This window comes from Salmo salar, chromosome ssa02 (assembly GCF_905237065.1).
Source record: "Salmo salar chromosome ssa02, Ssal_v3.1, whole genome shotgun sequence".
NCBI lineage: Eukaryota > Metazoa > Chordata > Actinopteri > Salmoniformes > Salmonidae > Salmo > Salmo salar.
In genome coordinates, this window is record NC_059443.1 from 468,222 (window position 1) to 495,695 (window position 27,474).

The window sequence follows — 27,474 nt, forward strand, 5'->3', positions numbered from 1 at the left end:
ATAGACTGTTCTCTCTACTACTACACAGCAAGTTGTACCGGAGCACCAAGTCTGGAACCAAAAGACTCCTGAACAGATTCTATCCCCAAACCATCAGACTCCTGAACAGCTTCTATCCCCAAGCCATCAGACTGCTGAACAGCTTCTATCCCCAAGCCATCAGACTGCTGAACAGCTTCTATCCCCAAACCATCAGACTCCTGAACAGCTTCTATCCCCAAACCATCAGACTCCTGAACAGCTTCTATCCCCAAACCATCAGACTGCTGAACAGCTTCTACCCCCAAGCCATCAGACTGCTGAACAGCTTCTATCCCCAAACCATCAGACTCCTGAACAGCTTCTATCCCCAAACCATCAGACTCCTGAACAGCTTCTATCCCCAAACCATCAGACTGCTGAACAGCTTCTACCCCCAAGCCATCAGACTGCTGAACAGCTTCTAACCCCAAGCCATCAGACTGCTGAACAGCTTCTATCCCCAAACCATCAGACTACTGAACAGCTTCTATCCCCAAGCCATCAGACTGCTGAACAGCTTCTATCCCCAAACCATCAAACTCCTGAACAGCTTCTATCCCCAAACCATCAGACTGCTGAACAGCTTCTATCCCCAAGCCATCAGACTGCTGAACAGCTTCTATCCCCAAACCATCAAACTCCTGAACAGCTTCTATCCCCAAACCATCAGACTGCTGAACAGCTTCTATCCCCAAGCCATCAGACTGCTGAACAGCTTCTACCCCCAAGCCATCAGACTGCTGAACAGCTTCTACCCCCAAACCATCAGACTGCTGAACAGCTTCTACCCCCAAACCATCAGACTGCTGAACAGCTTCTATCCCCAAGCCATCAGACTGCTGAACAGCTTCTATCCCCAAGCCATCAAACTGCTGAACTGTTAATCAAATGGCTACCCTGACTATTTGCATTGACCCACTTTCTTTTAATTTTCACTGGCTCTATGCACACACACACACACACACGCTCACATATACACACACACTCTCACATAGACACTCTTTCACACTCTCATACGCTGCTGCTACTCTGTTCATTATCTATCCTGATTACCTAGTCATTTTTAACCTTACCTAGTTGTACATATTTACACAACTACCCCATACCTCTGCACAGTGACTCTGTACTGGTACTCCTTGTTTATAGTGTCATTACTACCTCATACCTCTGTACATTGACTCTGTACTGGTACTCCTTGTATATAGTCTCATTACTACCTGGTACCCCTGCACAGTGACTCTGTACTGGTACTCCTTGTATATAGTCTCATTACTACCTGGTACCCCTGCACAGTGACTCTTTACTCCTTGTTTATAGTCTCATTACTACCTGGTACCCCTGCACAGTGACTCTTTACTCCTTGTATATAGTCTCATTACTACCTGGTACCCCTGCACAGTGACTCTGTACTCCTTGTATATAGTCTCATTACTACCTTGTACTACCTTACACAATGACCGGTACACCTTGTTTATAGTCTAATTATTGTTACTGTTACCTTTTTTGCTAATTGTTTTTACTTTTGAACTATGCATTGTTGGGAAATGGCTTGTACATAAGCATTTCACTGTAAAGTCCACACATGTTGTATTCGGCGCATGTAACAAATAAACATTTATTTCGTTTTACTTTTGCCAGTTCAAGTCACGGGCCATAGACTGGTGCCCCTTGGCTAATCGAGTCCGCAAATGTTAAAGTCTGGCTCAGGAGCGAAGCATCTCGTCCTTCTCTATCTTTCACACACATACATTTTAGTCAGTTATCCAGAGCGATTTACAGTAGATAGTGCATACATTTTCATACACACTTGTATTAATCAGATTGCATATTTTATTTTTGCAATAATGGAATTGAAACAATCTGTCCCGCTATCATTGGTCAACGCATATGCATGATTTCCATTTGCAGCTGTCTGTCAACAGGAACAGACTCCTCCTTGGCCATTTTGTTGGCTGTAAACATCCTGCTGATTTTAAAAGGACACTGAGCGGGAGGAAGGCTACTGGCGCCATCTTGACTCTTTTCATGAGTACAACAGGAACACAGTCGCTGGGAGGAATTGCATAATCATTGAGATTTATTTTCAAAGGGGGGTACAATCGGTATGTGAAATATATTTTACATTATAAAAAAAATCTGATTTGTGAGTTTTGTGATGAGAAATTAGCGTGCACGCCGATTCTTTCTGTACCGGGGCCCTACTACTTGCTACCGACTAGCGCGCCTGCTAACCGCTACCGAAAAAAAATAAGTGTTTGCAGTTATTGCCCGCCCAGCACCGTCGCTAGTTACAGTGAAATGATGTATCCACGTTTATGATCAATTAGGATTATGTATCATCATGCTTCTCTTCTTGTTTTGTTTACTTTGATATATTTCCTGAAATTGTTGCTAGGATTTCAAGCTAGCTAACTAGCTGTCTTGCTAAGTAAACAGTTAACGTGAGCTAGCATGTTAGCATGCTAGCCTAGCCATGTTCAATCAAAGACCCCAAGTAGTTTATTTTTTTTTCGGACAACTTTTAACTCGCAAGTCCACCAGTACTTGAACATGAGCTACTAACTATATTAATCTCGTTTCAACCAGTACATTAATTCGCTAAGTAAGTTATTTATTAGATTGCAGGGAAGATATTTCTGATTATTGGTATCTTATCGTCCAAAAAGCCAAAAGAGTCGTGAATGAGTCTGATCTTCAATCCGAAACTACACATTTTATTTGTCTATATTAGCTACAACTACCGTCTATTTTGCATGGCGAATTTTCTACCCCCAAAAGTTAAGCTACCTAAACATTTTTGAAAAAGTTGCTATTTCACATTTTAAAGCTTTACATACTGCTTTGTCTATTCCAGGTGCTCTTACCCCCGGTTCTTCAAGAGCTAGCAACCAACCGGGGAAATGTTCTACGCCCACTTTGTCCTGTCCAAACGTGGGCCTCTGGCCAAGATCTGGCTAGCGGCCCACTGGGACAAGAAGCTGACCAAGGCTCATGTGTTTGAATGTAACCTGGAGAGCAGCGTTGAGAGCATCATCTGTCCCAAGGTAAAGGGGAAGCCTATCTAGCCGATATCATCATTCATGTCTCTGTTGAATGTCCTTACACAATGAAAGGCCCGTTGCTTAAAGGCCCAGTCTGAGAAGTCAGTCTCATCCCTCCGCCATTCATTAGACGTCCCCATTGGCTATCCTTTATTCCCGCTTTGACCAATCCAATAGTTTCAGATCTACGTGTGGAAGTAGAAGACAAGGGTCTAATGATGGAACTAGGTAGTGACCAGATTAGAACCAGGCCGATTGACTGATAATACTGCATGCATCAAGTTAACATTACCTTGGTAGTGACCACAGCTACTGGGTACAGCTACTGGGGGAAGCTTGCGGTGGACTGTTCTACAGACGATAATGATGTAATGTTACCCATGACGTCTCCTCCCTGATGTGATCCATGGGACCTGTTCAGGAGAGCACATCTTTACGCAACGTTCATTTAGAAGTCACATTTTGTTGACCAGAAATGATTGTCAGATAGAATAGGGAATCATATCGTCTCTCTTCATTCTGTTTCAACAGCGTTCAGAACGTTTCACCACACTGAATACACCCATTGTTCTGTCTCCCTCCCCCCTCCTAGGTGAAGATGGCGCTGAGGACCTCAGGTCACCTCCTGCTCGGTGTGGTGAGGATATACAACAGGAAGGCCAAGTACCTCCTGGCTGACTGTAATGAAGCCTTCATCAAGATCAAGATGGCTTTCAGACCAGGTATGTAGCTCGGCTCTTATTATGGGACTAGGAAATAAGATGAATCAACATGGCTTTCAGACCAGGTATGTAGCTCGGCTCTTATTATGGGACTAGGAAATAAGATGAATCAACATGGCTTTCAGACCAGGTATGTAGCTCGGCTCTTATTATGGGACTAGGAAATAAGATTAATCAACATGGCTTTCAGACCAGGTATGTAGCTCGGCTCTTATTATGGGACTAGGAAATAAGATGAATCAACATGGCTTTCAGACCAGGTATGTAGCTCGGCTCTTATTATGGGACTAGGAAATAAGATGAATCAACATGGCTTTCAGACCAGGTATGTAGCTTGGCTCTTATTATGGGACTAGGAAATAAGATTAATCAACATGGCTTTCAGACCAGGTATGTAGCTTGGCTCTTATTATGGGACTAGGAAATAAGCTAAATCAACATGGCTTTCAGACCAGGTATGTAGCTCGGGTCTTATTATGGGACTAGGAATAAGCTAAATCAACATGGCTTTCAGACCAGGTATGTAGCTTGGCTCTTATTATGGGACTAGGAAATAAGATTAATCAACATGGCTTTCAAACTAGGTATGTAGCTCGGGCTCTTATGTGACTAGGAATAAGCTAAATCAACATGGCTTTCAGACCAGGTATGTAGCTCGGCTCTTATTATGGGACTAGGAAATAAGATGAATCAACATGGCTTTCAGACCAGGTATGTAGCTCGGCTCTTATTATGGGACTAGGAAATAAGATTAATCAACATGGCTTTCAGACCAGGTATGTAGCTCGGCTCTTATTATGGGACTAGGAAATAAGATTAATCAACATGGCTTTCAAACTAGGTATGTAGCTCGGGGTCTTATGTGACTAGGAATAAGCTAAATCAACATGGCTTTCAGACCAGGTATGTAGCTCGGGTCTTATGTGACTAGGAATAAGCTAAATCAACATGGCTTTCAGACCAGGTATGTAGCTCGGGTCTTATGTGACTAGGAATAAGCTAAATCAACATGGCTTTCAGACCAGGTACTCGACTAGGAATAAACCTGAAGAGATCAGGAGTTTGAGCGGCTGGTGATCCTAGCCTTACTGACTGTTTGTTTGCTCACCACTCTGTCTGGCTGCTGCCCTCCAGGTGTGGTGGATCTGCCAGAGGAGAACAGAGAGGCTGCCTACAACGCCATCACCCTGCCTGAGGATTTCCATGACTTTGACCAACCCTTACCTGACCTTGAGTAAGTCATACATATAGGTGATATATATATTGTCTATGGAGGAAGTTCCCTCCCAATACAACCCTACACAGCCCTCCCAGGAAGAGGACTGTTGCTATTGTAACAGGTAACTAATGAGGTTGCAAATCAACAAACGAGTATTCTCCTAATTTTAGGAGACCCCGTCCCTTCCAACCAAATACAGATTGTACTCGGTCCATCTGACATAAGGAACAGTGATATGCAGCTGTAATGAGCTGAGTTGAAAGGTTAACACTACCTGTTGTTTCCACAGTGACATAGATGTAGCCCAGCAGTTCACCCCTGAACCAGAGCAGAGTGGAGGAGATCACCATGAGGGAGGAGGTGGGGAACCTCAGCCTCATGCAGGACAATGACTTTGGTACGGTGCTGTCAGTCAATATTCCTGGGTATTGTTAGACATGCTCCGGTACTTTGGCAACCAAAGAAAGTGTGTATATATATATTTATTTAACCTCCCGCCTTTGGCTTGATGTCAATCTGGTGTTTCATACATGGATAATCTGAGCAGAATTACTCATACCTCAATTAGCTGTGAAATCCCTAGTTTCAAAGCAACTTAAAAAAAAATTGTAACTGTGCCATGCCACATTTACCCTACATTTCCCCCCACGTGGGCCAGCCCCCTAGCAATTTTAGTTCTAGCCAATGAGCTTCAGCTCCTCACATTCGTGATGTAGTACACCATTTTAGTTCTAGCCAATGAGCTTCAGCTCCTCGCATTCGTGATGTAGTACACCATTTTAGTGGACCGCTTTTGGCTTGTGCATGCTACTTTCAGAACTACTGGCTAAAAAGTGTACAAAGTACCTGAGAATCTCTTTAACTGGGTTATGGATCGGTACTGTATATGCAGCAGCAAGTCCTGTTCATAATACACAACATTGTATTTCCCTGTAAAATAACAACTATTGGGAATGCAGATCTAAAACTAAGTCATACATTCTCATAATGCTAACTAGGTTACTATGGTTACTGAGCTGGAGACATTCTCATAATGCTAACTAGGTTACTATGGTTACTGAGCTGGAGACATTCTCATAATGCTAACTAGGTTACTATGGTTACTGAGCTGGAGACATTCTCATAATGCTAACTAGGTTACTATGGTTACTGAGCTGGAGACATTCTCATAATGCTAACTAGGTTACTGTGGTTACTGAGCTGGAGACATTCTCGTCATTATAATTTTTTTTTAAATTTAACCTTTATTTAACCAGGCAAGTCAGTTAAGAACAAATTCTTATTTATAATGACCGCCTACTGGGGAACAGTGGGTTAACTGCCTTGTTCAGGGGGCAGAACGACAGATTTTTACCTTGTCAGCTCTGGGGATTCGATCTTGCAACCTTTCAGGTTACAAGTCCAATGCTCTAACCACTAGGCTACCTGCCGCCCCCAACTAGGTTACTAAGCTGGACACATACATTTTACCTTAAATCACATTATCCCATCTCTTTGCCATTGGCTTTCCATGTATTGTAACAACCCTCTGTGTCCCTCCCTCGCTCCCAGCTGACTTTGGCATGGATGACCGTGAGATGATGAGGGTAGAGGGAGGCTTTGAAGAGGACATCATCCATGGAGCGACAGCCTCTAATCTGCTACTGGAGGCTGAGCCTGGGCCTGCTCACCTGCCGGACAAGTCCAACCACCTAGAGTACGACGACTTTGGAGACACCATGGAGAACAACGAAGGAGGAATGCTGGGTAGGGATGGGGGGGATGCTGGGAAACCGCCATATAGTGTTGACTGTCTGTGCTCTTAGGGAGGGAGGGGAGGGGGGAAATGCTGGGTGGGGATGGGGGGGTGCTGGGAAACCGCCATAGTGTTGACTGTCTGTGCTCTTAGGGAGGGAGGGGAGGGGGGAAATGCTGGGTAGAGGGGAATGTTGGGGGGGATGCTGGGAAACCGCCATAGTGTTGACTGTCTGTGCTCTTAGGGAGGGAGGGGAATGCTGGGAAACCGACATATAGTGTTGACTGCTCTTAGTGAGGGAGGGGAATGCTGGGTAGAGGGGAATGCTGGGAAACCGCCATATAGTGTTGACTGTCTGTGCTCTTAGGGAGGGAGGGAGGGGAATGCTGGGTAGAGAGGGGAATGCTGGGAAACCGCCATATAGTGTTGACTGTCTGTGCTCTTAGGGAGGGAGGGAGGGGAATGCTGGGTAGAGGGGAATGCTGGGAAACCGCCATATAGTGTTGACTGTCTCTGTGCTTTTAAGCTGTGTGTTTTTATGTGAAGGATTAATATAGTACTATTCTAAATTCAGAGTAATGAGATGACCGCAGTCAATGTTTTATCACCCCAAAATGGTTTGTTCCGGAGCTTGAACCGTGTTTTGTCTCGTTTGTCCAGTGGATAAACTACTGTCCCAAGAAGATGGGGGTGGTATATTTGACGACCCTCCAGCCATCACAGAGAGCGTGATTCCCCCAGACCATGGAGACGATGAGGACGACTTTGACAACCTACAGTCACGTACGTTCTTTAACCAGACCGATGTCGTCATTTAAATCTGTTTCTCTCTCTTTCTCTCTCTCTCTCTTTCTTTCTCTCTAGAGTCAGAAAGAAAGGGATAACGAATCGGTGTGTTGTCCATTAGGGCGTACCGTAGCAAATACGTTTCCCAGCAGAAAACAAACACCTGTGTTCTTATTTGACAAGTTCAGGTAGTACCTCGCTGTTTCAAAACGTTTTCTCCCTACTGAACACTACCCGGATCACAGGCTTGTGTGTGTTGTTATCGATTAACCATGACACCATTAAAACTACAGTTGAAGTGGGAAGTTTACATCCACCTTAGTCAAATACATATAAACTCAGTTTTTCACAATTCCTGACATTTTAATCCTAGTAAAAATTCCCTGTTTTAGGTCAGTTAGGATCACCACTTTATTTTAAGAATGTGAAATGTCAGAATAATAGTAGAGAGAATGATTTATTTCAGCTTTTATTTCTTTCATCACATTCCCAGTGGGTCAGAAGTTTACATACACTCAATTAGTATTTGGTAGCATTGCCTTTAAATTGTTTAATTTGGGTCAAACGTTTCGGGTAGCATTCCACAAGCTTCCCACAATAAGTTGGGTGAATTTTGGCCCATTCCTCCTGACAGCTGGTGTAACTGAGTCAGGTTTGTAGGCCTCCTTGCTTGCACACGGTTTTTAAGTTCTGCCCACATTTTCTATGGGATTGAGGCCAGGGCTTTGTGATGGCCACTCCAGTATCTTGACTTTGTTCTTGACTTTGTAATTGTCCATTTGGAAGACCCATTTGCGACCAAGCTTTAACTTCCTGACTGATGTCTTGAGATGTTGCTTCAATATATCCACATAATTTTCCTCCCTCATGATGCCATCTATTTTGTGAAGTGCACCAGACCCTCCTGCAGCAAAGCACCCCCACAAAACATGATGCTGCCACCCCGTGCTTCACGGTTGGGATGGTGTTCTTCGCCTTGCAAGCCTCCCCCTTTTTCCTCCAAATATAACGATGGTCATTATGGCCAAACAGTTCTATTTTTGTTTCATCAGACCAGAGGACATTTCTCCAAAAACTACGATCTTTGTCCCCATGTGCAGTTGCAAACCGTAGTCTGGCTTTTTTATGGCGGTTTTGGAGCAGTGGCTTCTTCCTTGCTGAGCGGCCTTTCAGGTTATGTCGATATAGGACTCGTTTTACTGTGGATATAGATACTTTTGTACCTGTTTCCTCCAGCATCTTCACAAGGTCCTTTGCTGTTGTTCTGGGATTGATTTGCACTTTTTGCACCAAAGTACGTTCATCTCTAGGAGACAGAACGTGTCTCCTTCCTGAGCGGTATGACGGCTGTGTGGTCCCATGATGTTTATACTTGCATACTATAGTTTGTACAGATGAATGTGGTACCTTCAGGCGTTTGGAAATTGCTCCCAAGGATGAACCAGACTTGTGGAGGTCTACAATTTATTTTCTGATGTCTTGACTGATTTCTTTTGATTTTCCCATGATTTGTTTGAAGGTAGTTTGAAGGTAGGCCTTGAAATACATCCACAGGTAGACCTCCAATTGACTCAACTGATGTCAATTAGCCTATCAGAAGCTTCCAAAGCCATGACATAATTTTCTGGAATTTTCCAAGCTGTTTAAAGGCACAGTCAACTTAGTGTATGTAAACTTCTGACCCACTGGAATTGTGATACAGTGAATTATAAGTGAAATAATCTGTCTGTAAACAATTGTTGGAAAAATTACTTGTGTCATGCACAAAGTAGATGTCCTAACCAACTTGCTAAAACTATAGTTTGTTAACAAGAAGTTTGTGGAGTGGTTGAAAAACACAAGTTTTAATGACTCCAACCTAAGCGGTATGTAAACTTCTGACTTCAACAGTACATAGAAGCGTGTTATTATCGATTTAACCATGACGGCATTAAAGCTAGCTAGAAGATCATTACTGGTGTCATCACTCCTACTGTATGTTTTAACCATGACACCATTAAAGCTAGCTAGAACATCATTACTGGTGGCATCACTCCTACTGTATGTTTTAACCATGACACCATTAAAGCTAGCTAGAAGATCATTACTGGTGGCATCACTCCTACTGTATGTTTTAACCATGACACCATTAAAGCTAGCTAGAACATCATTACTGGTGGCATCACTCCTACTGTATGTTTTAACCATGACACCATTAAAGCTAGCTAGAAGATCATTACTGGTGGCATCACTCCTACTGTATGTTTTAACCATGACACCATTAAAGCTAGCTAGAAGATCATTACTGGTGGCATCACTCCTACTGTATGTTTTAACCATGACACCATTAAAGCTAGCTAGAACATCATTACTGGTGGCATCACTCCTACTGTATGTTTTAACCATGACACCATTAAAGCTAGCTAGAACATCATTACTGGTGGCATCACTCCTACTGTATGTTTTAACCATGACACCATTAAAGCTAGCTAGAACATCATTACTGGTGGCATCACTCCTACTGTATGTTTTAACCATGACGGCATTAAAGCTAGCTAGAAGATCATTACTGGTGGCATCACTCCTACTGTATGTTTTAACCATGACACCATTAAAGCTAGCTAGAACATCATTACTGGTGGCATCACTCCTACTGTATGTTTTAACCATGACACCATTAAAGCTAGCTAGAAGATCATTACTGGTGGCATCACTCCTACTGTATGTTTTAACCATGACACCATTAAAGCTAGCTAGAAGATCATTACTGGTGGCATCACTCCTACTGTATGTTTTAACCATGACGGCATTAAAGCTAGCTAGAACATCATTACTGGTGTCATCACTCCTACTGTATGTTTTAAGACGTGTTGTTGTCCCACAGCCGGTCCAGACAGTCCAGACTCCGGCCCGGTCGAGCCCCTGCCGGCCATGCAGGACCAGACGGAGCAGACCACTCTGGTCCACAATGAGGAGGAGGCTTTTGCCCTGGAGCCCATCGACATCACTGGTGAGCAGCTCCACTCTGTCAGAATAGTGTAGAAACACAACCAAAAGCACTTCTCTCAGCTTGTCTGGTGAGCAGCTCCACTCTGTCAGAATACTGTAGAAACACAACCAAAAGCACTTCTCTTTCATTGACTGTTAAAATCTAAATCTGCTATAAATATACTGCTGTGAAAAAGTATTTGCCCCCATTTCTGATTTTCAATTTAAAAAAAATTGCATATTTCTGATCCTGAATGTTATCAGATCTTCAACCAAAACCTGATTATTAGATAACGGAAACCAGAGTTTACAAATAACAAGGAAAAAGTACTTATTTTATTAACAAAGTCACGCAACACCCAATTCCCCTGTGGGGAAAAAGAAGTTGTTGCCCCCTTTACACTCAATAACTGGATGTGACACCTTTATCTGCAATGACTTCCTGTAGTTGTTGATCAGTCTCTCACATCGCTGTGGAGGAATTCTGTCCCGTTTCTTCCATGCAGAACTGCTTTAACTCGGTGACATTTGTGGCTTTTCAAGCATGAACTGCTCGTTTCAAGTCCTGCCACAACATCTCAAATTGGGATTAGATCTGGACTTTGACTAGGCCGTTCCAAAACGTCAAATGTGTTGCTTTGTTCACCATTTTCATGTAGACTTGATTGTGATGTTTTGGATCATTGTCTTGCTGCATGACCCAGCTGTGCTTCAGCTCACAGACGGATGGGCCTGACGTTCTCCTGTAGAATTCTTCCATACAGAGGAGAATTCATGGTTCCTTCTAATTGAGGCAAGTCGTCCAGGTCCTGAGGCAGCAAATCATCCCCAAACCGTCTCACTACCACCACCATGCTGGACTGTTGGTATACGTTTGTTACTGTGGAATGCAGTGTTTGGTTGAAAAATTCTTACAATTTGAAGTTTTATTGAGTGTAAGGAGGAAATTACTTTTTCACAGGGGAGTTGGGTGTTGCATAACTTTGTAAGTAAAAAAAAAATATATATATATATATATATACTTGTTTTATTTATTTCTAAACTCTGGTTCCCTTTATCTAATATTAGGTTTTGGTTGAAAATCTAACATTTCAGTGTTAAAAATATGCAAAAAATATACTTCTTCACAGCAAAGGAGTGTTGGGTACTTTTTAATCTGTAGTACTGTAAAAACACAATGACAAGCACTTCAGTTGTCTCAGCTTGTCTGGAACTAAGAGAATAACTCGAGTTTCCTCCGTAATGAAATGCTGACACACAGCTGATTGACACCACAGGGACTTGAGATTTTGAAGAATCGCTTTTTCTTTGAATGACTCCAGTCTGCATACGATACCGGGAAATATGCACCCTGCTGGCGAAGAGTCACCTGGTTTATTCTGCTAACGTTTCAGCTATCAAACTTCTCCGTCTGTGGTGAAAGAAACCAAATGTGAAAGAAATAGTGATTTTACTGGGAGAATGACATCCACACTTCTGTCTAGTGGAGAAGGACATCCACACTTCTGTCTAGTGAAGGAGAGTGACATCCACACTTCTGTCTAGTGGAGAAGAATGACATCCACACTTCTGTCTAGTGAAGGAGAATGACATCCACACTTCTGTCTAGTGAAGGAGAGTGACATCCACACTTCTGTCTAGTGAAGGAGAGTGACATCCACACTTCTGTCTAGTGAAGGAGAATGACATCCACACTTCTGTCTAGTGAAGGAGAATGACATCCACACTTCTGTCTAGTGAGCGAGAATGACATCCACACTTCTGTCTAGTGAGCGAGAATGACATCCACACTTCTGTCTAGTGAGCGAGAATGACATCCACACTTCTGTCTAGTGTCTGAGAGTGACATCCACACTTCTGTCTAGTGTCTGAGAGTGACAGCCACACTTCTGTCTAGTGTCTGAGAGTGACAGCCACACTTCTGTCTAGTGTCTGAGAGTGACAGCCACACTTCTGTCTAGTGTCTGAGAGTGACAGCCACACTTCTGTCTAGTGTCTGAGAGTGACAGCCACACTTCTGTCTAGTGTCTGAGAGTGACAGCCACACTTCTGTCTAGTGAGCGAGAGTGACAGCCACACTTCTGTCTAGTGGAGGAGAGTGACATCCACACTTCTGTCTAGTGAAGGAGAGTGACATCCACACTCCTGTCTAGTGGAGGAGAGTGACATCCACACGCCTGTCTAGTGAAGGAGAATGACATCCACACTTCTGTCTAGTGAAGGAGAGTGACATCCACACTCCTGTCTAGTGAAGGAGAGTGACATCCACACTCCTGTCTAGTGAAGGAGAGTGACATCCACACTCCTGTCTAGTGAAGGAGAGTGACATCCACACTCCTGTCTAGTGAAGGAGAGTGACATCCACACTTCTGTCTGTCTAGTGAAAGAGACCAAGGCGAAGAGGAAGAGGAAGCTGATTGTCGACAACCTGAAAGAGCTGGACAGTAAGTCGATCCGCGCCCAGCTCAGCGACTACTCTGACATCGTGACCACGTTGGACCTGGCCCCTCCCACCAAGAAGCTGATGATGTGGAAAGAGACGGGAGGAGTGGAGAAACTCTTCTCTCTCCCAGCACAGCCGCTCTGGAACAGCAAACTGTTGAAGGTAAGAGACAGGAGGAGGTCAACACAGATGTGAACACACACAGAACAATGGCCTTTTGAAGATGCAGTTACTGATTAAGATGCATGAAACCATTCACCTTTCAGCTGTATCTCACTAGGTATAGATGAGACTAGACTTCTGAATAAGGTTTACTCTTTAGTAAAATGAGCGGCAGGTAGCCTAGTGGTTAGAGAGGGGAGGCAGGTAGCCTAGTGGTTAGAGGGGGAGGCAGGTAACCTAGTGGTTAGAGGGGGGAGGCAGGTAACCTAGTGGTTAGAGAGGGGAGGCAGGTAGCCTAGTGGTTAGAGGGGGGAGGCAGGTAGCCTAGTGGTTAGAGGGGGGAGGCAGGTAGCCTAGTGGTTAGAGGGGGGGAGGCAGGTAGCCCTAGTGGTTAGAGGGGGGAGGCAGGTAGCCTAGTGGTTAGAGGGGGAAGGCAGGTAGCCTAGTGGTTAGAGAGGGGAGGCAGGTAGCCTAGTGGTTAGAGAGGGGAGGCGGGTAGCCTAGTGGTTAGAGAGGGGAGGCGGGTAGCCTAGTGGTTAGAGGGGGAGGCGGGTAGCCTAGTGGTTAGAGGGGGAGGCGGGTAGCCTAGTGGTTAGAGAGGGAGGCGGGTAGCCTAGCGGTTAGAGGGGGAGGCAGGTAGCCTAGTGGTTAGAGGGGGAGGCAGGTAGCCTAGTGGTTAGAGGGGGAGGCAGGTAGCCTAGTGGTTAGAGGGGGGAGGCAGGTAGCCTAGCGGTTAGAGGGGGGAGGCAGGTAGCCTAGTGGTTAGAGGGGGAGGCAGGTAGCCTAGTGGTTAGAGGGGGAGGCAGGTAGCCTAGTGGTTAGAGGGGGGAGGCGGGTAGCCCTAGCGGTCAGAGTGTTGGACTAATAACCGAAAGGTTGCTGGATCGAATCCCCCGAGCTGACAAGGTAAAAATCTGTCGTTCTGCCCCTGAACAAGGCAGTTAACCCACTGTTCCCTGGTAGACCGTCATTATAAATAACAATTTGTTCTTAACTGACTTGCCTCGTTTTTAAATAAAGGTAAAATAACTAAAAACTAGAATAGTCTGGAGGAGGTGTCATTAACTGTCCCTCTGGGACGACTGAAGTCCAGTGGGTTTTAACTGAAATATGTCCTGTGTTGTCAGATGTTCACGCGCTGCCTGACTCCCCTGGTGCCGGATGAGATGAGGAAGAGGAGGAAGGGAGGAGAGGCTGACAGTCTGGATGAGTTCCTCAAGGACCTGGAGAACCCCGAGGTGCCCAGAGAGGAGGCTCTGTCAGGCAGGGACGTTATCGGTAAGTTACCTTCAGCCTTTCACCCCTCATATACTAACCCTGGAGAAGGCTTTCTCCATGTTTCACCCCTCATATACTAACCCTGGAGAAGGCTGTCTCACCCCTCATATACTAACCCTGGAGAAGGCTTTCTCCATGTTTCACCCCTCATATACTAACCCTGGAGAAGGCTGTCTCACCCCTCATATACTAACCCTGGAGAAGGCTGTCTCACCCCTCATATACTAACCCTGGAGAAGGCTGTCTCACCCCTCATATACTAACCCTGGAGAAGGCTTTCTCCATGTCTCACCCCTCATATACTAACCCTGGAGAAGGCTGTCTCACCCCTCATATACTAACCCTGGAGAAGGCTGTCTCACCCCTCATATACTAACCCTGGAGAAGGCTGTCTCACCCCTCATATACTAACCCTGGAGAAGGCTGTCTCACCCCTCATATACTAACCCTGGAGAAGGCTGTCTCACCCCTCATATACTAACCCTGGAGAAGGCTGTCTCACCCCTCATATACTAACCCTGGAGAAGGCTGTCTCCCTGTCTCACCCCTCATATACTAACCCTGGAGAAGGCTGTCTCACCCCTCATATACTAACCCTGGAGAAGGCTGTCTCACCCCTCATCTACTAACCCTGGAGAAGGCTGTCTCACCCCTCATATACTAACCCTGGAGAAGGCTGTCTCACCCCTCATATACTAACCCTGGAGAAGGCTGTCTCACCCCTCATATACTAACCCTGGAGAAGGCTTTCTCCCTGTCTCACCCCTCATATACTAACCCTGGAGAAGGCTTTCTCCATGTCTCACCCCTCATATACTAACCCTGGAGAAGGCTGTCTCCCCCCTCATATACTAACCCTGGAGAAGGCTTTCTCCCTGTCTCACCCCTCATATACTAACCCTGGAGAAGGCTGTCTCACCCCTCATATACTAACCCTGGAGAAGGCTGTCTCACCCCTCATATACTAACCCTGGAGAAGGCTGTCTCACCCCTCATATACTAACCCTGGAGAAGGCTTTCTCCCTGTCTCACCCCTCATATACTAACCCTGGAGAAGGCTGTCTCACCCCTCATATACTAACCCTGGAGAAGGCTGTCTCACCCCTCATATACTAACCCTGGACAAGGCTGTCTCACCCCTCATATACTAACCCTGGAGAAGGCTTTCTCCCTGTCTCACCCTCATATACTAACCCTGGAGAAGGCTTTCTCCATGTCTCACCCCTCATATACTAACCCTGGAGAAGGCTGTCTCCCCCCTCATATACTAACCCTGGAGAAGGCTGTCTCACCCCTCATATACTAACCCTGGAGAAGGCTGTCTCCCTGTCTCCCCCCTCATATACTAACCCTGGAGAAGGCTGTCTCACCCCTCATATACTAACCCTGGAGAAGGCTGTCTCACCCCTCATATACTAACCCTGGAGAAGGCTTTCTCCCTGTCTCACCCCTCATATACTAACCCTGGAGAAGGCTGTCTCACCCCTCATATACTAACCCTGGAGAAGGCTGTCTCACCCCTCATATACTAACCCTGGAGAAGGCTGTCTCACCCCTCATATACTAACCCTGGAGAAGGCTGTCTCACCCCTCATATACTAACCCTGGAGAAGGCTGTCTCACCCCTCATATACTAACCCTGGAGAAGGCTTCCTCCCTGTCTCACCCCTCATATACTAACCCTGGAGAAGGCTGTCTCACCCCTCATATACTAACCCTGGAGAAGGCTGTCTCACCCCTCATATACTAACCCTGGACAAGGCTGTCTCCCCCTCATATACTAACCCTGGAGAAGGCTGTCTCACCCCTCATATACTAACCCTGGAGAAGGCTTTCTCCCTGTCTCACCCCTCATATACTAACCCTGGAGAAGGCTGTCTCCGTTTCTCTCCTCAGACCAGACCATCATGGACATCTGGTTGTTCCTCTGTCATTATCAACCCTGTCTCTCTCTCTCTCTCTCTCTCTCTCCTCAGACCAGACCATCATGGAGGAACCCAGTATGCTGCAGGCCTCAGCCATGGAGGGTAGTAGGACCACCCTGGATGAGTCTGTCATGCCACCACCATCCACCCCACACGGACTCAAACACAAGGCCCACGACAAGGAGGCTGGCCTGCCTGTGAGTACTGCTGCTTTCATTCAGGAGACTGGGATATCAGCCTTTCCCCCCCCCCACTGCTGTTACAGTTGATTGGGATATCAGCCTTTTTCCCCCCCACTGCTGTTACAGTTGATTGGGATATCAGCCTTTTTTCCCCACACTGCTGTTACAGTTGATTGGGATATCAGCCTTCCCCCCCACTGCTGTTACAGTTGATTGGGATATCAGCCTTTCCCCCCCACTGCTGTTACAGTTGATTGGGATATCAGCCTTTTCCCCCACTGCTGTTACAGTTGATTGGGATATCAGCCTTCCCCCCCCCCACTGCTGTTACAGTTGATTGGGATATCAGCCTTTTCCCCCACTGCTGTTACAGTTGATTGGGATATCAGCCTTTTCCCCCACTGCTGTTACAGTTGATTGGGATATCAGCCTTTTCCCCCCCACTGCTGTTACAGTTGATTGGGATATCAGCCTTTTCCCCCCCCCCACTGCTGTTACAGTTGATTGGGATATCAGCCTTTTCCCCCCCACTGCTGTTACAGTTGATTGGGATATCAGCCTTTTTCCCCCACTGCTGTTAGTTGATTGGGATATCAGCCTTCCCCCCCCCCACTGCTGTTACAGTTGATTGGGATATCAGCCTTTTCCCCCCCACTGCTGTTACAGTTGATTGGGATATCAGCCTCCCCCCCCACTGCTGTTACAGTTGATTGGGATATCAGCCTCTTTCCCCCCCACTGCTGTTACAGTTGATTGGGATATCAGCCTCCCCCCCACTGCTGTTACAGTTGATTGGGATATCAGCCTCTTTCCCCCACTGCTGTTACAGTTGATTGGGATATCAGCCTCTTTCCCCCCCACTGCTGTTACAGTTGATTGGGATATCAGCCTTTCCCCCCCCACTGCTGTTACAGTTGATTAGGATATCAGCCTTTCTCCCCCCCCCACTGCTGTTACAGTTGATTGGGATATCAGCCTCCCCCCCACTGCTGTTACAGTTGATTGGGATATCAGCCTCTTTCCCCCCCACTGCTGTTACAGTTGATTGGGATATCAGCCTCCCCCCCCACTGCTGTTACAGTTGATTGGGATATCAGCCTCTTTCCCCCCACTGCTGTTACAGTTGATTGGGATATCAGCCTTTCCCCCCACTGCTGTTACAGTTGATTGGGATATCAGCCTTTTTCCCCCCACTGCTGTTACAGTTGATTGGGATATCAGCCTTTCCCCCCCCCACTGCTGTTACAGTTGATTGGGATATCAGCCTTTTCCCCCCCACTGCTGTTACAGTTGATTAGGATATCAGCCTTCCCCCCACTGCTGTTACAGTTGATTGGGATATCAGCCTTTTCCCCCCCACTGCTGTTACAGTTGATTGGGATATCAGCCTTTCCCCCCCCACTGCTGTTACAGTTGATTGGGATATCAGCCTTTCCCCCCACTGCTGTTACAGTTGATTGGGATATCAGCCTTTCCCCCCCACTCCTGTTACAGTTGATTGGGATATCAGCCTCTTTCCCCCACTGCTGTTACAGTTGATTGGGATATCAGCCTTTCCCCCCCCCCACTGCTGTTACAGTTGATTGGCATATCAGCCTCTTTCCCCCCACTGCTGTTACAGTTGATTGGGATATCAGCCTTTCCCCCCCCACTGCTGTTACAGTTGATTGGGATATCAGCCTTTTCCCCCACTGCTGTTACAGTTGATTGGGATATCAGCCTTTCCCCCCCCACTGCTGTTACAGTTGATTGGGATATCAGCCTTTTCCCCCCACTGCTGTTACAGTTGATTGGGATATCAGCCTTTTCCCCCCACTGCTGTTACAGTTGATTGGGATATCAGCCTTTTTCCCCCCACTGCTGTTACAGTTGATTGGGATATCAGCCTTTTCCCCCCACTGCTGTTACAGTTGATTGGGATATCAGCCTTTTCCCCCCCACTGCTGTTACAGTTGATTGGGATATCAGCCTTTTTCCCCCCACTGCTGTTACAGTTGATTGGGATATCAGCCTCCCCCCCCCACTGCTGTTACAGTTGATTGGGATATCAGCCTTTCCCCCCACTGCTGTTACAGTTGATTGGGATATCAGCCTTTCCCCCCACTGCTGTTACAGTTGATTGGGATATCAGCCTTTTCCCCCCCCCCACTGCTGTTACAGTTGATTGGGATATCAGCCTTTTCCCCCCACTGCTGTTACAGTTGATTGGGATATCAGCCTTTTCCCCCCACTGCTGTTACAGTTGATTGGGATATCAGCCTTTCCCCCCCCCACTGCTGTTACAGTTGATTGGGATATCAGCCTTTCCCCCCCACTGCTGTTACAGTTGATTGGGATATCAGCCTTTCCCCCCCACTCCTGTTACAGTTGATTGGGATATCAGCCTCTTTCCCCCACTGCTGTTACAGTTGATTGGGATATCAGCCTTTCCCCCCCCACTGCTGTTACAGTTGATTGGGATATCAGCCTCTTTCCCCCCACTGCTGTTACAGTTGATTGGGATATCAGCCTTTCCCCCCACTGCAGTTACAGTTGATTGGGATATCAGCCTTTTCCCCCACTGCTGTTACAGTTGATTGGGATATCAGCCTTTCCCCCCACTGCTGTTACAGTTGATTGGGATATCAGCCTTTTTCCCCCCACTGCTGTTACAGTTGATTGGGATATCAGCCTTTTCCCCCCACTGCTGTTACAGTTGATTGGGATATCAGCCTTTTTCCCCCCACTGCTGTTACAGTTGATTGGGATATCAGCCTTTTCCCCCCACTGCTGTTACAGTTGATTGGGATATCAGCCTTTTCCCCCCCACTGCTGTTACAGTTGATTGGGATATCAGCCTTTTTCCCCCCACTGCTGTTACAGTTGATTGGGATATCAGCCTTCCCCCCCCCACTGCTGTTACAGTTGATTGGGATATCAGCCTTTCCCCCCACTGCTGTTACAGTTGATTGGGATATCAGCCTTTCCCCCACTGCTGTTACAGTTGATTGGGATATCAGCCTTTCCCCCCACTGCTGTTACAGTTGATTGGGATATCAGCCTTTTCCCCCCCCACTGCTGTTACAGTTGATTGGGATATCAGCCTCTTTCCCCCCACTGCTCTTACAGTTGATTGGGATATCAGCCTTTTCCCCCCCACTGCTGTTACAGTTGATTGGGATATCAGCCTTTTCCCCCCCACTGCTGTTACAGTTGATTGGGATATCAGCCTTTCCCCCCACTGCTGTTACAGTTGATTGGGATATCAGCCTTTTTCCCCCCACTGCTGTTACAGTTGATTGGGATATCAGCCTTCCCCCCCCACTGCTGTTACAGTTGATTGGGATATCAGCCTTTTCCCCCCACTGCTGTTACAGTTGATTGGGATATCAGCCTCCCCCCCACTGCTGTTACAGTTGATTGGGATATCAGCCTCTTTCCCCCCCACTGCTGTTACAGTTGATTGGGATATCAGCCTTTCCCCCCCCACTGCTGTTACAGTTGATTGGGATATCAGCCTTTCCCCCCCACTGCTGTTACAGTTGATTGGGATATCAGCCTTTCCCCCCCCCACTGCTGTTACAGTTGATTGGGATATCAGCCTTTCCCCCCCCCACTGCTGTTACAGTTGATTGGGATATCAGCCTCTTTCCCCCCCCACTGCTGTTCCAGTTGATTTTCCGCGTGTGAGGAATATAGCACATTAGAAGTCTTAATCACAACAAGCTGTAAAAACACCATTAAACTGGACATGGAACAACCAGCCAGCAATGGAATCAGTCATGTTTTGTCCATCTCCTGTGACTAGTTGTCTTACCTACTGTAGACGGATGCACCTGGTTTTATGTCTCTGGATCAGAGAATCTGCTACATTTACTAACATGTTAAACGACGTGTGTAAACCCCCCCCCCCCAATAATAACAGCAAGGTGTATATAAATGTATTCAACAACCAGTAATGAAATGGTTGATGGTTTTGTCTACCTCTTGACTTGTTCTGGTATGTTTTCCTGTCCATTTTTAGATGGGAGCCCAGGAGCCTCAGGCTGATCAGTCAGTCCTCTCGTTAGCTCAGGCTGATCACTCAGTCCTCTCCATGGCCCAGGTAGACCTGCCCCCAGAGGAGAGCCTCAATCTCACACAGCTGGTGCCTGAACTGGACCTGCTGGACAAGGAGAAGAAGGACAAGGATGACAGTGATGAGGAGGTGAGTGGGGGAGGGGGAGGAGTATAGACTGGGGGAGGAGTATAGACTGGGGGAAGGGGTTGGGGGCTGGGGGAAGGGGGTAGAGGCTGGGGAAGGGGGTAGAGGCTGGGGGAGGGTAGAGGGGGTAGAGGCTGGGGGAGGGTAGAGGGGGTAGAGGCTGGGGGGCGGAGGCGGGGGTTAGAGGCTGGGTGAAGGGGGGTAGAGGTTGGGGGAGGGGAGGGAGGGTAGAGGCTGGGGGAGAGGAGGGAGGGTAGAGGCTGGGGGAGAGGAGGGAGGGTAGAGGCTGGGTACCTTGGGGTCCTGCGTGTTTTCAGAGTGTTCCTGTGTGCAGGAGGAGGAGGGGGATCCAACCCAGGACCAGGAGGAGAAGAGATGGAACAAGAGGACTCAGCAGATGCTGCATGGCCTTCAGGTAAACAAACATGGTGTTATTCACTTGTTCAGGTAAACAAATATATTGTTATTCACTTCTTCAGGTAAACAAACTATGCTAATGTTCTGTTTGAAATTAGAGGTACATAATATCACATTTCCATGTGGAAAACGGGTCCGTATTCTGATAATGGCTTTTCATGCTCATCTGGTTGTCTGGAGGCGACTGACTGACTTCATATCTTAGCAGTCATTCCATCATCTCTTACTTGGACGACCCCCTGTCTCCTGGGTCGGTCTGTGTTCTAGTCGGACGACCCCCTGGGTCGGTCTGTGTTCTAGTCGGACGACCCCCTGGGTCGGTCTGTGTTCTAGTCGGACGACCCCCTGTCCCCTGGGTCGGTCTGTGTTCTAGTTGGACGACCCCCTGTCTCCTGGGTCGGTCTGTGTTCTAGTTGGACGACCCCCTGTCCCCTGGGTCGGTCTGTGTTCTAGTTGGACGACCCCCTGTCCCCTGGGTCGGTCTGTGTTCTAGTCGGACGACCCCCTGGGTCGGTCTGTGTTCTAGTCGGACGACCTCCTGTCCCCTGGGTCGGTCTGTGTTCTAGTCGGACGACCCCCTGTCCCCTGGGTCGGTCTGAGTTCTAGTTGGACGACCCCCTGTCTCCTGGGTCGGTCTGTGTTCTAGTCGGACGACCCCCTGGGTCGGTCTGTGTTCTAGTCGGACGACCCCCTGTCCCCTGTCCCCTGGGTCGGTCTGTGTTCTAGTTGGACGACCCCCTGTCCCCTGGGTCGGTCTGTGTTCTAGTCGGACGACCCCCTGTCCCCCTGGGTCGGTCTATCTAGTTAGACAGACCATTGATCAGTAAGGTGCCTGTCTCTCTGTCCTCTCCCCTCTACAGCGAGTCATGGCCAAGACGGGAGCCGAGCAGGTCAGCTTGTTGGAGCTGTGCCGAGACAACAACAAGAAGCAGGCAGCCGCCAAGTTCTACAGTTTCCTGGTTCTGAAGAAACAGCAGGCTATTGAGCTCTACCAGACCGAGCCTTACAGTGACATCATCGCTACAGCCGGACCAAGATTCCACCTTGTTTAGACACTGCCTGAGGTCCGAATGGCACTGGCTCCTACACAGCGCCCTACTTTTCACCAGAGACTTATGGCACCTTTAGGGTTCTGGTCAAAAGTAGTGCACTACATAGGGAATATGGTGCCATTTGGAAATGGCTTTATCACTATTTTTATGTTTTGAGTTTTTTTTTTGTGGCCATTTTGGGGTGGGGGGGGGGGTCCTGAATGCTAACTTTTAAAAGGATTGTACTGCATCTCCACCAACTTAATCATGCAGTATTGTTGTTTTTAAGTGAGAAATGCATTTATTCAGTATATTTATGTTTCCTATCAAGTTCCTTTTTTATTTTGTAAAGCTTTCCGACCACATTTTAGTTTTTTTCGGGGGGGGTTTATTTGTAACAAAACATTTCCCACTGATCTGTAATGGTCGAATTCATCAAAAGATAACGCTTCACAAATTTTTGTCTCCAATCAAGAATTCTCCCCCAAAACATTTTTAAGAAGAACATTTTGACGTTCATGTTACTACATACATGCTGTTTGCAGGTACTGTTATATCATGAGAGAAATTGAATAAGTGCTCTTCACCTCAAGTTCTTCCTCATTGCACTTGACATTAAAATCCTGGTTTTCATGAAAACCATTTTGTTTTCTAGATTGTTATTTCTGTTGATAAATTGGCTATATTACAACTAGCATTGAATTGTATTGTTTAGGTGTATAATAATGCCCGTTTTTATTCTCGTTACGTCACGTTTTTATTTTGTACCTCCACAGCTATTTTTTTTTGTTGTTGCATAAAGTAACTAGACGCTTGTACATGTTTCAATGAAAGTTGATGATCCCATGTTTTTAGTCTATGGTTAAAACTAGCTGTTGTGATACTTGTGTAAAGAATTTGAAATAAAAGTGTTTTAATGACTTGGTTATACACTCTGAGCCATTCAGTCTGACTTTGCCAGCTGACTGTCCAAAAATGGCTTGAAATTATTTAATCTTTTAGAGAAATGCGGACTTAAAATAATTGACTTGACAACAAGTTGTGGCTAACTTAAAGGGATACTTAAATATTTTGGCAATGAAGCCTTTTTACCTACTTCTCCAGAGTCCAATGAATTTGTGGATATCATTTTTTATGTCTGTGCAGTTTGAAATCAAATTTTATTTGTCACGTGCGCCGAATACAACAGTGAAATACTTACAGGTGCTAACCAACAGTGAAATTTTTAAGTAAAAAAAAAATATAGAAGAAAGGAAGTTGCTAACAAACATTAGCGCATTGAATGGAAGTCTATGGGAACAGCTAGCATGCTTCCTTCATACTGGATACAGTCTAAGACATAAAAATGGTGTCCCCGAGTTAATCTGACTGGGGAAGTAAATAAAGGGCTTCATTGCCAAAATCTTGAGGTATCCCTTTAATAATCCTGCTTTCTAGAATACAACACCAGTTCACACTCGTGAGGTAATTGTTGTAGCGTAGAATGATGGCGAAGTGGGCTCTGTTAAAATCAGTCGTGTGAATATACTGCATTCACTAAATACAGCTAAAGCACAGTTCATCTTTACCTAAAGTGCATCAGACCTTCCTCAAGTAGGAGGTGAAGGCCCCGGGAGTGTGGTGCCACAAAAATAACCTCTCACTCAACGTCAACAAAATGTGATCGTGGACTTCAGAAAACAGCTATGCCACATCGACGGGTCCGCAGTGGAGAAGGTGGAAAGCTTCAAGTTCCTCGGCGTACACATCACTGACAAATGGTCCTCTCCCGAGTGGCGCAGCGGTCTTAGGCACTGCATCTCATTGAAAGAGGCGTCACTACAGACCCTGGTTCGATTCCAGGCTGTATCACAACCGGCCGTGATTGGGAGTCTCATAGGGCAGCGCACAATTGGCCCGGGGTAGGCCGTCATTGTAAATAAGAATTTGTCCTTTACTGACTTGCCAAGTTAAATAAAAATAAAAAACTGGTGAAGAAGGTGCAACAGCGTCTCTTCAACCTCAGGAGGCTGAGGAAATTTTGCTTGGCACATAAAACCCTCACAAACTTTTACAGACGCACAATTGAGAGCATCCTGTCGGGCTGTATCACCCGCCTGGTACGGAGGGTGGTGCGGTCTGCCCAACGCATCACTGTTGGCAAACTACCTGCCCTCCAGGACACCTACAGCACCCGATGTCACAGGAAGGCCAAAAAGATCAAGGACAACAACCACCCGAGCCACTGCCTGTTCACCCAGCTACCATCCAGAAGGTGAGGTCAGTACAGGTGTATCAAAGCTGGGACCGAGAGACTGAAAACCACTTTAATAATGTTTACATAATTTGCATTACTCATCTCATGTCTATATACTGTATTCTATTCTACTGTATTTTAGTCTATGCCGCTCCGACATTGTTCGTCCAAATATTTATACACTGCTCAAAAAAATAAAGGGAACACTTAAACAACACAATGTAACTCCAAGTCAATCACACTTCTGTGAAATCAAACTGTCCACTTAGGAAGCAACACTGATTGACAATACATTTCACATGCTGTTGTGCAAATGGAATAGACAACGGGTGGAAATTATAGGCAATTAGCAAGACACCCCCAATAAAGGAGTGGTCTGCAGGTGGGGACCACAGACCACTTCTCAGTTCCTATGCTTCCTGGCTGATGTTTTGGTCACTTTTGAATGCTGGCGGTGCTTTCACTCTAGTGGTAGCATGAGACCGAGTCTACAACCCACACAAGTGGCTCAGGTAGTGCAGCTCATCCAGGATGGCACATCAATGCGAGCTGTGGCAAGAAGGTTTGCAGTGTCTGTCAGCCTAGTGTCCAGAGCATGGAGGCGCTACCAGGAGACAGGCCAGTACATCAAGAGACCTGGAGGAGGCCGTAGGAGGGCAACAACACAGCAGCAGGACCGCTACCTCCGCCTTTGTGCAAGGAGGAGCAGGAGAAGCACTGCCAGAGCCCTGCAAAATGACCTCCAGCAGGCCACAAATGTGCATGTGTCTGCTCAAACGGTCAGAAACAGACTCCATGAGGGTGGTATGAGGGCCCGACGTCCACAGGTGGGGGTTGTGCTTACAGCCCAACACCGTACAGGACGTTTGGCATTTGCCAGAGAACACCAAGATTGGCAAATTCGCCACTGGCGCCCTGTGCTCTTCACAGATGAAAGCAGGTTCACACTGAGCACGTGACAGACGTGACAGAGTCTGGAGACGCCGTGGAGAACGTTCTGCTGCCTGCAACATCCTCCAGCATGACCGGTTTGGCGGTGGGTCAGTCATGGTGTGGGGTGGCATTTCTTTGGGGGGCCGCACAGCCCTCCATGTGCTCGCCAGAGGTATCCTGACTGCCATTAGGTACCGAGATGAGATCCTCAGACCCCTTGTGAGACCATATGCTGGTGTGGTTGGCCCTGGGTTCCTCCTAATGCAAGACAATGCTAGACCTCATGTGGCTGGAGTGTGTCAGCAGTTCCTGCAAGAGGAAGGCATTGATGCTATGGACTGGCCCGCCCGTTCCCCAGACCTGAATCCAATTGAGCACATCTGGGACGTCATGTCTCGCTCCATCCACCAACGCCACATTGCACCACAGACTGTCCAGGAGTTGGCGGATGCTTTAGTCCAGGTCTGGGAGGAGATCCCTCAGGAGACCATCCGCCACCTCATCAGGAGCATGCCCAGGCGTTGTAGGGAGGTCATACAGGCACGTGGAGGCCACACACACTACTGAGCCTCATTTTGACTTGTTTTAAGGACATTACATCAAAGTTGGATTAGCCTGTAGTGTGGTTTTCCACTTTAATTTTGAGTGTGACTCCAAATTCAGACCTCCATGGGTTGATAAATTGGATTGCCATTGATTATTTTTGTGTGATTTTGTTGTCAGCACATTCAACTATGCAAAGAAAAAAGTATTTAATAAGATTATTTCATTCATTCAGATCTAGGATGTGTTATTTTAGTGTTCCCTTTATTTTTTTGAGCAGTATATATTCTTAATTCCATTCCTTTACTTTAGATTTGTGTGTACTGTGGCAGGTTACCTTAGTGTTCTTGGGCACAGGGACTATGGTGGTCTGCTTGAAACATGTTGGTATTACAGACTCAGTCAGGAAGAGGTTTAAAATGTCAGTGAAGACACTTGCCAGTTGGTCAGCACATGCTCGGAGTACACATCCTGGTAATCCGTCTGGCCCCGCAGCCTTGTGTATGTTGACCTGTTTAAAGGTCTTACTCATATCGGCTACGGAGAGCGTGATCACACAGTCGTCCGGAACAGCTGGTGCTCTCATGCATGTTTCAGTGTTACTTGCCTCGAAGCGAGCATAGAAATAATTTAGCTCATCTGGTAGGTTTGTGTCACTGGGCAGCTCGCGGCTGTTCTTCCCTTTGTAGTCTGTAATAGTTTGCAAACCCTGCCATATGCGACGAGTGTCGGAGCAGGTCTAATTTGATTTGATCTTAGTCCTGTACTGACGCTTTGCCTGTTTGATGGTTCGTCAGAGGGTATAGTGGGATTTCTTAGAAGCGTCCGGGTTAGAGTCCCGCTCCTTGAAAGCGGCAGCTCTACATTTTAGCTCAGTGCGGATGTTGCCTGTAATCCATGGCTTCTGGTTGGGGTATGTACGTACGGTCACTGTGGGGATGATGTCATCGATGCACTTATTGATGAAGCCAGTGACTGAAGAATCCCGGAACATATTCCAGTCTGTGCTAGCAAAACAGTCCTGTAGCGTAGCATCTGCTTCATCTGACCACTTTCTTATTGACCGAGTCACTGGTGCTTTCTGCTTTAGTTTTTGCTTGTAAGCAGGAATCAGTAGGATAGAATTATGGTCAGATTTGCCAAATTGAGGACGAGGGAGAGCTTTGTAAGCGTCTCGTGTTTGTGGAGTAAAGGTGGTCTAGAGTTGTTTTCCCTCTGGTGGCAGATTTAACATGCTGGAAGAGATGAGGTGAAACGGATTTGAGTTTCCCTGCATTAAAGTCCCCGGCCACTAGGAGCTCCGCCTCTGGATGAGCGTTTTCCAGTTTGCTTATGGCCGTATACAGCTGGCTGAGTGCGGTCTTAGTGCCAGCATCGGTCTGCGGTGGTATTAAGGAATCTACAAAAAATATAGATGTAAACTCTCTTGGTAAATAGTTTGGTCTACAGCTTATCATGAGATACTCTACCTCAGAACCTCGAGACTTCCTAAGATTTCGTGCACCAGATGTTGCTTACAAATATACATTAGGCCGTCACCTCTTGTCTTACCAGAGGCAGCTGTTCTATCCCGACGAAAAAGCTTAAAACCCGCCAGCTGTATGTTAATCATGTTGTTGTTCAACCACGACTCTGTGAAACATAAGATGT

At 46.6% G+C, this 27,474-nt stretch overlaps 1 protein-coding gene across 1 annotated transcript; it reads left to right on the forward strand.

Moving 5' to 3' along the window:
• Positions 1–1,836: 1,836 nt before the first annotated feature.
• On the forward strand, positions 1,837–23,032 carry LOC106573320 (double-strand-break repair protein rad21 homolog A-like). The gene is given in 15 exon segments (XM_045696338.1): positions 1,837–2,123; positions 2,876–3,065; positions 3,655–3,784; positions 4,919–5,018; positions 5,293–5,320; positions 5,322–5,400; positions 6,555–6,749; positions 7,399–7,521; positions 10,388–10,513; positions 12,873–13,096; positions 14,224–14,374; positions 16,351–16,496; positions 20,485–20,667; positions 20,999–21,079; positions 21,942–23,032. Coding segments are annotated over 14 exon segments (1,902 nt in total). The 5' UTR covers positions 1,837–2,123; positions 2,876–2,921; the 3' UTR covers positions 22,134–23,032.
• Positions 23,033–27,474: the final 4,442 nt, after the last annotated feature.